The 13,894-nt window shown below is 38.9% G+C and overlaps 1 protein-coding gene across 2 annotated transcripts in view; it reads left to right on the top strand.

The window, feature by feature from the left end:
* SMIM14 (small integral membrane protein 14) overlaps nt 1-13,894 on the top strand; it is a 76,919-nt gene that overhangs the window by 53,101 nt on the left and 9,924 nt on the right. For both annotated transcript variants that reach the window (XM_047719138.1, XM_047719139.1), the window contains exons 3-4: nt 2,859-2,907; nt 13,182-13,324. In XM_047719138.1, the coding sequence (XP_047575094.1) occupies nt 2,859-2,907; nt 13,182-13,324 (192 nt within the window). The remainder of the gene's footprint in view (nt 1-2,858; nt 2,908-13,181; nt 13,325-13,894) is intronic.

Here is a 13,894-nt window from a genome sequence, read left to right as displayed (position 1 = left end):
GAGATAGTCATGAAGGTGACCATACCAAACACTAGATTTTCTTTTTTCCTTTTTTAAAAGATTTTATTTATTTATTTATTTATTTGATAGAAGAGACAGCAACAGAAGGAACACAAGCAGGGAAAGAGAGAGAGAAGCAGGCTTCCCACTGAGTAGGGAGCCCAATGCGGGACTCCATCCCAGGACCCTGGGATCATGACCTGAGCGGAAGGCGGACGCTTAACGACCGAGCCACCCACGCGTCCCTAACACTAGATTTTCAACGAAGATGAAACAGCTTCTACTGGAAGAAGACCCCATTTAGTACTTTCTTAGCCAGAGAGGAGATGTCAATACTTGGCTTCAGAGGACAAGTTGACTGTCTTATTAGAGGCTAATGTAGGTGGTCACTTCAAGTTGAAGTCAAGTGCTCACTGTTCCCCGAATTCTGGGGTTCTTAAGAATTATTCTGATTCTGTTCTGCTGTGCTCTGTAAATGGAACAACAAAGCCTGCATGACAGCACATCTGTTTACAGCATGGTTTACTGAATATTTTAAACCCGCTGAGACTTATTGCTCAGAAAAAAAGAGATTCCTTTCAAATTATTACTGCTCCTGGACAACGTACCTGGTTACTCAAGAGCTGTGATGATGATCTCCAACAAGGTGAATGTTGCTTTCATGCCTCCTAACACACCATGGAGTCTGTAGCCCATGGATCAGGGAATCGTTTTAACATTCAGGTCTTGTTACTTAAGAAATACATTTCCTCAGTCCAGGGCTGCCACACACAGTGATTTCTGTGATGGATCCGGGCAAAATAATAATCTGGTCTCTATATCCATAAACTCTGTTTGCTTTCTGTTTTTATATTCCACAATAAATGAGATCATATAGTATTTATGTTTTTCTTTGTGACTTCCGTCACTTAGCCTGATGTCTTCCCAGTCCATCCTTGTTGTTGCAGATGGCAGAGTAATATCCCATTGTGTATGTTTACCACGTTTTCCTTACCCATTTGTACACTCGTGGACATTTAGCTTGCTTCTATGTCTTGGCTATTGTAAGTAATGCTGCAGTGAAGTGGGGGGGTGCATATATTTTCAAACTAGAACTTTCCTTTTCTTTAGATAAATACCCAGAAGTGGAATTGCTGAATCATATGGTGATTCTATTTTTAATTTTTTGAGGAACTTCCATACTGTTTTCCATAGTGGCTTGCACCAAATTACATTCCTACCAGCATTGCATAAGGGCTCCCTTTTCTCCATGTCCTCATCAACACTTGTTGTTTTTTGTCTTTTTGATAATGGCCATAGTATGTATAATTTTTGAAGAGTTTTTTGATTAATTCCTTTCATATTTAGGGTTAGGATATACAGCATATTTTTACATTATGATCTGTTTTCCCATTTTAGTTCAAGTAGGACGACTTCTAGAGGTACACACCAAAGCAAGTCCGGTCCTCTTAGAGAACAAATTACAAAATGATTTGTGTAGTTAATTGCAGTAATTGCTTAGATGAGGTTGTAATTGGTGTGGCACAGTCGTAATAATCACTAACATTCCTTGGGTTGTTACTACATTTCACATGCATTATCTGTTTTAATTCTCACTAGTACTCAAATATAGGTAGCAGTATACCTGATTTACCAGATGAGGAAACTCAAGTTTAGAAGTATTAAAGACCTTTCACAAGACCTTGAAACTCTAGAAGGTTGCAGATCCAGACTTAAAGACCAGGTCTTTCTGCAGAGCTCATACTTAACCGGCTAAGCGCAAAGACTCTGTTGTTGCTTTTCCCCCAGCAACTGCAAGTCTTGAGTTATTGCTGTAATGCAGAAAGGGTATTATTACAAAATAACAAGGCTGATTTGAAAAATTCTATGCTTCTCGTTCTCTTTACTATATAGTCATCTCTATTTTAAGGCTTATCATATTATCGTTTCTAAACATCCTAAAATGTCTCAGCATAGGGTGAACATAAAAGGATGATGTATGTTTACGATCGTTTTTTTCTTTTTACATTTTTTGAAAATTGATAAGCACATGGTTCCCAAATTAAATTGTGGAAAAAGAGACATTGGAAACTTCAGCTTTCATCTCTGTCAGAGTCTGCTCCTCCGTCCCTTCTCAACCCCTGTGGTATCCATTTTTATTAGTTTCTTATTTATTCAGCCACTGCCTATGCAAATACAAGCAAAAAGGGAGAAAAATAGATTGCTCCCTTTCAAAGATACATTTTCTACAAATAGAATCTGTTTTTTTCTCAATCTGCTTCTAATTTTCAGTGAGAAAAAAATCTAACAGAGTTTACTCTCTTTCTAGTCGTCTTCCTCTACAGTTTATAGCTTCTCCTTTGGGAAGTCTATTAACGTGCAATAGGAGTCTCTGTCACAGGTGCTTTTTTTTTTTTTTTTAAGATTTTATTTATTTATTTGACAGAGATTACAAGTAGGCAGAGAGGCAGGCAGATAGAGAGAGAGAGAGAGAGTTAAGCAGGCTCCCCACCGAGCAGAGAGCCCGACGTGGGGCTCAATCCCAGGACCCTGAGATCATGACCTGAGCCGAAGGCAGAGGCCTAACCCACTGAGCCACCCAGGTGCCCCTGTCAGAGGTGCTTTTTAAAAAAATTCCTTAATTTAGATAAGTGAACTGCACTAGATCACAGTGTATTTGAAAATGATTTTTAGTAGAAAAAAGGCCCCCAAAGCTGGACTGCTCTTCAGTGTGGTCTATGTTAGTATTTGATTCTGCTGGTACAGTATATCTAGTATGGTAACATTCATTAAAAAATAAAACATGACTTTTCTAATAAAGATTATCCCTTTTTGGTTAAGTCCAATGGCTAACTTTCCTTTCTTCTTATTCATTATAGTTGAGGCAGTCCCAGTCCTACTGCACAGACACGGAATGTCTTCAGGAATGTAAGTAATGATGGGACAGGAAGAACCTTAGCATTGGGGGCAGAATTAGAGGACAGAGAACTGTGAATATTTGTCAGAATTTCTTACAGTTTACTGTTTAAGGAAATGGTTCTCAGTAATGTATTTCCTACTTAAATATTTCGTTTTTTAATTAAAAATTTTTTTTGCCTCGAAAACAAACTCTGGTCATTGAAGAAAATTTTAAAATCATAGATAAGAAAAGACTTCCAGAATACTAAAAGATAACCAGTATTGACAACTTGGTGCAAAACCTTTCAGACCTTTTTCTTGGCAAACATACGTGTAACAGCACACTTTTGGCTGGTCCTACCAGACCATCAAGGCTGCTAGCACAAACCCCTCACCCTTTCTCTATAATCTCTTTGCATCTATTGGCAGCTTTGGGAACCTCTGAATGAAGGGAGGAAGCCATTCTTTCCTATGGTTTGGAAACTTGGGGCCTTTTGGTTCTGACATTGGCATTTTCAAGAGAGCATAGGCAGTTGGGAGGTTTCTCAGTGTAGCTTTATGTCAGTGTTGGTATATAAAGTGAGATGTGAGCAGGAAGATGGATCCTGCATTGTGAATATAGCAGAGAGACTTGGTGACTTTTTTTTTTTTTTTTTAAGATTTATTTTAGAGTGAGAGGGTGCACACAAATAGGGGGAGGGGCAGAGGGAGAGAGAAAGGAAAGGAATAGAAAGGAAAGGAAAATTCCCCACTGAGCACGAAGCCAACTTGAGGCTCGATCTCACAACCCATGGGAGCTAAAACCCAGAGTTGAAGGCTCAACCGACTGAGCCACCCAGGTGCCCCTAGACTGGCTATTAGGTGAGACATCTTTTTTTTTCAGGACACAAATGACTTGAGGGGAACTAATAACTAACATTTAAGCCAGTTCTGTCATAATAGGCCATACTGTCACAGTAGGCCATAATAATTTGACTAAGAACAGAAGTGTGACATTAATGGGAGGCTGAAACCTGGTACAATTAATTTTAAAACACTTGGGAAAATGGAATCACTTTGTGTGTGTTTTCACTACTGTATTATAAACATATCAGTATATATTTATCTTAAAAAATAGTAACTGACTAAATAATAATACTTTATGGGGATATACCAGTGTTTGTATGTTTGTTTGTTTAAAGATTTTATTTATTTATCTGACAGGCAGAGATCACAATTAGGCAGAGAGGCGGGCAGAGAGACAGCGAGGTGGAAGCAGGCTCCTTGCTGAGCAGAGAGCCTGATGGGGGCTCGATCCCAGGACCCCGGGATCATGACCTGAGCCAAAGGCAGAGGCTTTAACCCACTGAGCCACCCAGGCGCCCCTCTGTTTGTTTAAAAAAAAAAAAAAAAAAAAATATATATATATATATATATATATATATATATATATATATATTTATTTATTTATTTATTTATTTTAGAATACGAGCTTGTGCATACAAGCCGGGGAGGGGTCAGAGGGAGAGGGCTAGATAATCTCAAGCAGAATCCCTGCTGAGTGTGGAACCAGACTTGGGCCTTGAGCTCATGACCGTGACCTCATGACCTGAGCCGAAATCAAGAGTTGGATGCTTAACTGACTTAGCCACCCAAGCGCCCGGGTATATACCAGTGTTTAAATTATTTCCTTTCATTGAAATTTTAAGCTGCTGGTATATTTTTTGCTATTACAAATAATAGTTGAACAAGCATCCTTTGCACATTTTTTTTTTTTTAAAGATTTTATTTATTTATTTGACAGAGAGAGATCACAAGCAGGCAGAGAGGCAGGCAGAGAGAGAGGAGGAAGCAGGCTCCCTGCTGAGCAGAGAGCCCGATGCGGGGCTCGATCCCAGGACCCTGAGATCATGACCTGAGCCGAAGGCAGCGGCCTAACCCACTGAGCCACCCAGGCGCCCCTGTATGCACATTTTTAAGTTGTTTTTTTACCTTCTCCTTCCACTTCACTTTCTCCCACCCTTCACCTCCCTCTGGCAATCACCAGTAGTTTCTTTGTGTCTGTGAGCTTGTTTTGTTTTGTTAGATTCCACATATAAGTGAGATAATACGGCATTTGTCTTTCTCTGTCCTCCTTATTTCACATCCATCCATGTTGTCACAATGTCAAAATTTCATTGTTTTTGTGGCTGAAAAATATTCTCTTGTATATGTACACTGCAAGTTCTTTATCCGTTCATTCCTTGATGGACACTTGATTGTTTCCAGCTCTTAGTTCTTGTAAATAGTACTACATTGAACATAGGTGTGCATATATCTTTTTGAATTATGTTTTCATTTTCTTTGTAAAAAACCAAGAAGTAGAATTGCTGGATCTTATAATGGTAATTGTTGTTTAAATTTTTTGAGAAAACTACATACTGTCTTTCATAGTGGCTGCACCAGTTTACCTTCCTACCCACAGTGCACAAGGGCTCTTTTTCTCTATAGCCTCACCAACATTTATTTCCTGTCTTTTGGGTGATAGACTTTCTAACCGGTATGAGATGATAACTCATTATGCTTTTGTTTGCATTTCCTGATGATTAGTGATTTTGATCTGTTGGCCATCTGCGTCTTCTTTGGGAAAATGCCTATTCAAGTCTTCTGATGATTTTTTAACCAGATTGTTTTTTGCTATTGAGTTATATAGGTTCTTTATATATTTTGAATATTAACACAAAATATTAACACAAAAAATATTCAAATATTTGAATACTTCTATGATTTGCAAATATTTTCTTTCTTTTTTTTTTTTTTTTAAGATTTATTTTAGGGGGCGCCTGGGTGGCTCAGTGGGTTAAAGCCTCTGCCTTCGGCTCAGGTCATGATCCCAGGGTCCTGGGATCGAGCCCCGCATCGGGCTCTCTGCTTAGCGAGGAGCCTGCTTCCTCCTCTCTCTGCCTGCCTCTCTGCCTACTTGTGATCTCTGTTAAATAAATAAAATCTTGAAAAAAAAAAGATTTATTTTAGGGGCGCCTGGGTGACTCAGTGGGTTAAGCCTCTGCCTTCGGCTCAGGTCATGTTCCAGGGTCCTGGGATCGAGCCCCGCATTGGGCTCTCTGCTTGGCAGGGAGCCTGCTTCCTCCTCTCTCTCTTCCTGCCTCTCTGCCTACTTGTAATCTCTCTCTCCATCAAATAAATAAAATAATTTTTTTAAAAAAGATTTATTTTAGACATTGAGCATGAGCTCAGTGGGAAGGAGCAGAGAGAAAGGGAGAGTCCAAAGCAGACTCTGTGCTGAGCGTGGAACCCGATGCAGGGCTCGATCTCATGACCCTGAGATCACAACCTGAGCTGAATGCTTAACTGACTGTACCATCCAGGCACCCCCATCTTTTTTTAAAGAGCAAATATTTTCTTGTATCAGGTAGGTTACCTTTTTATTTTGTTGATTGCTTTCTTTGCTGTGCAGAAGTCTTTTAGTTTGGGGTGCCTGGGTGGCGCAGTTGGTGAAGCGTCTGCCTTCGGCTCAGGTCATGATCCCAGGGTCCTGGGATCAAGCCCTGCATCGGGCTCCCTCCTCGGTGAGGAGCCTGCTTCTCCCTTTCCCTCTGCTGCTCTGCCTGCTTGTGCTCTCTGGCTCTCTCTGCCAAATAAATAAATAAAATCTTAAAAAAAAAAAAAGTTTGGTAGAACTCATCAGTGAAGCCATCTGGTCCTGGACTTTGGTTTATTGGGAGGTTTTCATTACTGATTCTTCTCCTTACTAGTTATCAGTCTGTTCAGATTTTCTGTTTTATCGTAGGCTGCATGTTTCTAGGAATTTATTCATTTCTTGGTATATGATTATATACCAAGAATATGGTATATGATGATTCATACTAGTCTGTTTTCATCCTTTATATTTCTGTACTGTCAGTTGTAACATCTCCTCTTTCATTTCTGATTTTAGCTGAGTCCTGTCCCTCTTTTTTCTGGTTAGTCTGACTAAAGGTTTGTCAGTTTTATCTTTTCAGAGACTCAGTATTGATCTTTTCTGTTACCTTTTTAATTTATGTATCATTTATTTCTACTCTAGTCTTTGGTATTTCCTTATATCTACTGACTCTGGGCTTCATTTGTTCTTTTTTTTTTTCTCTAGCTTTTGGGGTGTAAAATTAAACTGAGACGTTTCTTATTTCTTGAGGTAGACATTTATCACTCTGAACTTCCCACTTAGAACTGCTTTTGCTGCATCCCCTGAATTTGGGTGTTATATTTCCATGTTTGTTTGATTTGGGATATTTTTGGATTCTATAAAAAATTTTTTCTGGGGCACCTAGCTGGTTCAGTTGGTAGAGCATGTAACTTTTGATCTTAGGGTCCTGAATTCAAGCCACATGTTGGGTGTGGAGCCTACTTTAAAAAATAATAAACAAATAAAATAAAAGTGGGTGAATATTGTCTTTAAAAATTTTTGTTCTTCTTTAATCTACTGACTGTTCAGTAGTGTGTTTAATCTCTATATATTGGTGAATTTTCCAACTTTCTTTGTATAATTGACTTCTAGTTCTCTGTTGCTGTGGTTGGAAAGATGCTTAGTATGATTTCAGTGTGGTCAACATCTGATTTGTTCTAGAGAATGTTCTGTGTACACTTGGGAAGAGTGTGTATTGTGTTGCTTTTGGCTGGACAGTTAAGTCCATCTAGTCTGGTGTGTCATTTAAGGCTGATGTTTCCATATTGATTTCCTGTCTAGGTGATCTGTCCACTGATGTAAGTGAGGTATTAAAGTCTCCTACTATTACTGTATTGCTGTCTGTTTCTCCATTTAGGTCTGTTAATATTTGCTTTATATATTAGGTGTTCCTATAAATATTTGCAAATGTCATATCCTCCTAGTGGATTTACCCCTTCGTTATGTAATGCCCTTATTTGTCTCTTACAGTCTTTGTATTAAAATTATTTTATCTGATATGAGTATAGCTACTCCAGCTTTCTTTTGGTTTCTGTTTGCATGGAATATCTTTTTCCGTGCCTTCATTTTCAGCCTGTGTATGTCATTACATTTGAAGTGAGTCTCTTATAGGCAGCATATAGATAGGTCTTGTTTTTTTTAATCCATTCAGCCACTCTGTGCTTTTTTTTCCCCTCCAAGTAAGCTCTGCACCCAACATGGGGCTCAAATTCATGACCCTGAGATCAAAAGTCACATGCTGACGGAGCCAGCCAGGCACCCCACCACTCTTTGTCTTTTGATTGGAGAATTTAGTTTGCTTACAGTTAAAATAATTAGTGATGGGTATATATACTTGCCACTGTGTTCATTGTTTTCTGGCTGTTTTTATAGTTCCTTTCTGTTCCTTTCTTCTCTTGCTTTCTTCCTTTGTGGTTTGAGGACTTTCTTTAGTGTTATGCTTATATTTCTTTCTCTTTATCTTCTGTGTATTTACTATAGGTTTTTGTTTTGTGGTTACCATGATGCTTACATAAAACAACATAAAAGAGTCTATTTTAAGTTGATAACAACTAAAGTGTGATCCCATTCCAAATCCCAACATTTTAACTCCCCCTGCTACATTTTATGTACATTTTAAGGCTTTTGGCGTATTACCAAATCACATTTATTAATAGGCTTGTTGCTTATACTTACTATTCTTGAAGCTGAGCTCCACTTTATTTTGTATCTGACACTAAATACAGTAAGTGCTATTATAAAAGGACTTTAATTGCATTATTAACTATTGTTGCTGCTGTGTAAACCGGATGGCCCATTAAATTCTGTAAATACAACAACTTAGAGAAATAGGAGCTAGTACAGTGCTTCGCCCAAAGTAGAAATTTTGTCAGATCATCGTCCACTGGTGCAGCCTCTGAACAAGAAGGTAATGGTCATGTGCGGACTTTGTGTTAGATTGTTGGGATACTGGGTGGTGGTTCCTCCAGTCTTGATTTCTTTGTGGTATTTTTTCAGTAGCATTCATTAATCTACACTATGCCCTCTGACAAGCAGCTCAAAATTTTTCCCTAGCAGGTTAAGTTAAAACCTGTTCTTCTAGTTGAAAATAATCTTATTGAACTCCTTATGGAAAAACAAGTATGTATTACATTTGTGGTATTTACCATGCTCGAGCCAGCCACCCCTTAAACCAAATAAACTCTTTATTTCTTTGAGTGAGATTTCATTTCTTAATCTACCTATAAAGACAAAACTTTAGAGCTTAAGTATCAATTTAGTTATATTGGCCAGTTTTTCTCCACTGCTTCCTTCAGCATTTGGTGGAAATCCTGCCTGAAAGCTGTATTTTTAAGCAGTTTATGCAGTTGTTTCCTGTGGGCAATAGAATTACTTTTCTTTGTATTCTAAATTTTCTCCAGTGAGTTTTTGCTGTTTTCATAAAATATATATTAATTAAGAGTCCCCACAGTCCCTTCTCATTTTCAGTAATTTGCTAGAATGGCTCACAGAACTCAGGAAAACAGTTTACTTATATTACAAGTGTATCATAAAGGGTACAACTCAAGAACAGTCAGACAGAAGGGTTGCACAGGGCAAGGTATGTGGTGGAGGGGTGCAGAGTTTCCCTGTTTTCTCTGGGTGTGCCACTTTCCCAGCACTCCTAAGTATTCACCAATTAGGAAGCTCTCTGAACCCCATTGTTTAGAGTTTTTATGGAGATTCCATTCTGTAGACGTGAATGACTAAATCATTTGTCATTGGCGATTAACTCAGTCTCCGGCTCCTCTCCTCTCTGGAGGTTAAGGAGTAGAGCTGAAAGTTCCAGCTTTCCAACTATATGGTCCAACTCTGGCAAGCAGACCCCATCCTGAAGCTCTCAAGAGGCCCATCAAGGTCACCTCATTAGCATAGACTCAAGTTTATTATTAGTAACAACAAATGACATTTCTCTCCTGTCTCTCAGGAAATTCCAAGGGTTTTAGGACTTCTTTGCCAGGAACTGGAATGAAAACCAAATCTGTATTTCTTATTAGATCACAGTACCCATTGTGCCTGCCATGGTATCATATTGCATGTATTTGAGATGATTTAATTGAATATGGAGCTCATGACTTTGTGTGGTAGCAGAATTTAGCTGCAATGTGTTAGCAGATTCAGTTGCCGCATGATTCTTTATATTGAGCTAACCTCCGCTTCATTGTGGTGTTCACCTATAGTTTTGCTGTCTAGAGCAGTACAGAGCAAGTCTGCTCGCTCTTCCAAAAGACTGCCTTTCAGATAAAGCGTTATATGGAAACCGGCTCTATCACTAACGTGATTCTGGAGTAAATCAACTTGAAAACAGGTAGCTGTGCTGGAGATAGTGTAATTATTCTGTACAACCCCTAAATTATGGAGTGAAAACCTCCTGGTGCTACTGTGCCACATTCACTGTTGTTCTTTTTCTACTTTTCCACTGGAAACCTGTATCAGTTTATAGAAATAATCCTTTGGGATCTACCAGCTCTTAGAGCTTCCCTCTTTACTCTTTCATCTTCCTGGTATCCAGCTAAGTTAATGGCTTTATTGTGAATATTCCATTTGTAAGCTATTTGTAATACATTTGCTTGTAACTAAAGACTTAAACTTTAAGCAAAATAGAATGCTGTACTTTCATGTGGAGTCCTTTTACATTTTTTTATTTCATGTCTTTCCAGACCATAGAGTAAAAAGCATTTACTCTCTTAAGACAAAGTTTCTAGACAGTAAGGGAACAGATTTTGTAACTCCCATGTGATTGTGCCCCTGATATTTGTAAGTGCCAAAGAGTTATCACAATAAAAACCACAGTGGTAGGGCACCTGGGTGGCTCAGTGGGTTAAAGCCTCTGCCTTCGGCTCAGGTCATGATCCCAAGGTCCTGGGATCTAGCCCTGCATCGGGCTCTCTGCTCAGCAGGGAGCCTGCTTCCCCCTCTCTCTCTCTGCCTGCCTCTCTGCCTACTTGTGATCTCTCTCTCTGTCAAATAAATAAATAAATAATCTCCAAAAAAGGGGGGGAAAAAAAGAAAACTGACTTCAAACAAACAAACAAACAAAAACACACACACACAGTGGCCAGAGCCTATCCACCTCTCTTTACTGACTTTAAAATAGCTGCTCCTTAGGGCTTCTGGCTGGCTCAGTCAGAAGAGCATGTAACTCTTCATCTCCGGATAGTGACTTTCAAGCCCCATCTTGGATGTAGACGTTACTTAAATAAAACTAAAACTTTAAAAAAAACGTTTTTTTAAAAGCTGTTCCTTATAGTTGTTTGCATTCACTGCATGTATGTAGTCTGAGGGAATTTGAGTAGCATACCCGTTTTGAGACTTTATGAAGTGTCTTGTCATAAGGGACTGCAAATAATCACAGAAAGCCTTCAGTGACTCCATTCATCTCTGTTTCTGAATATTTCAGCAAGTCCAAGTCAGTTCAGATTCCTAGTATCTCTAGTCATGAAAGGTCATGATCTCAGGGTCCTGGGATCGAGCCCCGCATCTGGCTCCCTGCTCAGCGGGGACTCTGCTTCTCCCTCTCCCTCTGCCTGCTGCTCCCCCTACTTGTTCTCTCTCTCTCTCTCTCTGTCAAATAAATAAAATCTTAAAAAAATAATAAAAATAAATAAATAAAAGCCAGGAAGAGGAGAATAAGCATATATGAAGTCGTAAGTGTAAGAAAGAAAACTAGGCAGTAGTCAGGCAAGACAAAGGAAGAAAGTGTTTTAAAAAGGAGAGAATGGTCATGGAAAATGAGCTCTATAATTATCCATGAGACTTAGCAGCATGGAGATGTATAGGCGACCTTTTGAAGAGCTGTTTCCAGGATGGAGGTGGGTACCCACCTGAAGGGTGAATGGGAGGTAGTGAAATGTAGTCATTTCTTAAGCTGTTAGCTTTGATAGCTGGGCAAGGAAAGGGTTTGAGGGAGGGATTTTTTTCCCCCAAGTGGGGAAAGTTGATGTGTTTAAGTGATTTACAGGATGGCTGCAACGGGGAGCGGTGTTGAATACATAAGAGTGGGTAATGGATAAGATCTCTGCAAGAGAGATGTGATCTAAAGCCAAGTGGAGAAATTGTCTTAGTTACGAGGGAGGCACGTTTAATATAGTTGGAGAGAACAAAGAAAGGAATGGGTATGATACAGAGGAAAAAAATACTAATGCATTGTGTGATAACACAGTTTTGGTGACCTGGAGTCCTGTGTTTTCTGTTTCTGGGGAAGTGATGGGGGCTTGGTCAAGAGGCCACATTCCTCTCCAGCCTGGGCCAACCGAGCAATTGCTTGGCTGTTGTTCCTTTTGGTCACTTAACTCTCGGCCTCAGTAAGGCTACCCATCCCTTCCCTTGCTTGGGAGTGAGACCTGGGCCCATGTACCCCAATTTCGTGCATCAGCTTAGTTTCAGTGTCTTGTCCGGATTTCTTCTTTATCTCCAGGCGGGTAGACTAAACTAAACAGTTACAGTCCTGATAAGCTATTTTAGTAACCATGTAGATATCCTGTTTTTCTTTAGAAATCTAATCTTTAATTTTCATTTTTGACAACTGAGTTCTCTAATGTACCTCAACGATAAGTTTGTTTTATTTATCAGAAATTTGTTAAGCTCAAACTGTGGGCCAACCACTAGGCTAGGTACTTGTTATAATGGATTAAATAAGATACGGATGCCTCAGGCGGCTGGGAGAGACCAACACACACAGCCCTGACATTTTTCTTTTATCTTGATAAATGCATAGACTTTAGAATATCTAGATCTGAATCCAACTTCTTTTTGCAAAAAAGGCCAAATTATTATCTCTTTGGGAATATCATGAAATTCATTTATATATTATACAACCCAGATAATCCCTTTTCCTTATACTCTGTTATTTTTTCATGCTGCTTCTATAATTAAAATGTGGAATTTTCCCGTCCTGAAGTAGAGTGTTTTTACTGTACATCAGGTGGTCTTAATCTGGGTTTTGTAGATCTCGATGTATCTAGGGATTGGTGGTTTTGTGCGTTCATGAACCTTCCAAATTATATGCAAAATTGAATGTGTATACATGAGTTCTTAGAGTAGAAAGAATTCGTAATTTTTCTAAATGCTCAAAGAATTCTATCACACCAAAATGTTAAGAACCACTAGACTATTAAAATCCTTATGTAATACAGGTTTTGTCCTATGACTGTTTTATACCATTAACCATTTAGATTTTCTCACAAGAGGAAAGGGAAGTTGAAGATGTATTTCATAATTGTCTTCTTAGAATTATTTATACAATTTTTAATATTGATACAATTTTTGAAATTGGCATTTAAACATTAGAATTTCCTTTTATATTATCTAACAATGTTATAACCACGCTACAGTTTTTTTTGCAAATATATTTTTTGTTTGTCTTTAGTACCAGGGCCCTCTGGTGATAACGGCATCAGTATTACCATGATCTTGATGGCCTGGATGGTTATTGCAGTGATCTTGTTTCTACTGAGACCTCCTAATCTAAGAGGATCCAACCTAACGGGCAAGCCAACCAGTCCTCATAATGTAAGTGTTGTGGATTAGAAATTCATTTGGATAGGGGAGGGGTATGGCCTGGAAATGGGAGGAATTTGTTTTGACTGAAATACCAGAATTAGGAAAAGGAAGATTTAACTCACGGAGTAAGTTCTTGCCGTGGGGTCCTTATAAATCTTGCAACACCAAATAGCTTAGTCTTCAAGGAGTTATGTAGCAAAGCACAGACCAGTAGCCCAAAGAGAATTTTAAAACACATTCCAATCTTCACTCGCATTCCAGTCTTTCTAAATATTAAAAAAAAATCCAGTTTGTAATAAACCACAGCAATATTTCTCAAATCTCAGTCTTCCACTCCCCAGTTCCTCACAGTCCCTTCAGCTTCCTAAATTCTCTCATTAGCTACAGTTCAAATGTTTTTCCCTCTACTTCATTTTCTCCCCTTCTTTCTTAGCTATTAAATACAATAGAGGTCCTGAGCCTGTCTGGTGAAATCCCCTTTTCCTCTTGTTTTCCCATCCAATTTCTCTTAAACTCTTCTATTTCTGCATAATAGGTCAACTGAACTGACGAAGGAGAGGTAGGATCATTCATGTTAGC

Source organism: Lutra lutra, chromosome 2, assembly GCF_902655055.1.
Source record: "Lutra lutra chromosome 2, mLutLut1.2, whole genome shotgun sequence".
In the NCBI taxonomy this organism is placed as follows: domain Eukaryota; kingdom Metazoa; phylum Chordata; class Mammalia; order Carnivora; family Mustelidae; genus Lutra; species Lutra lutra.
Note: the sequence above shows the minus strand (reverse complement) of the source record. Positions and strands in the feature narration are given on the sequence as shown.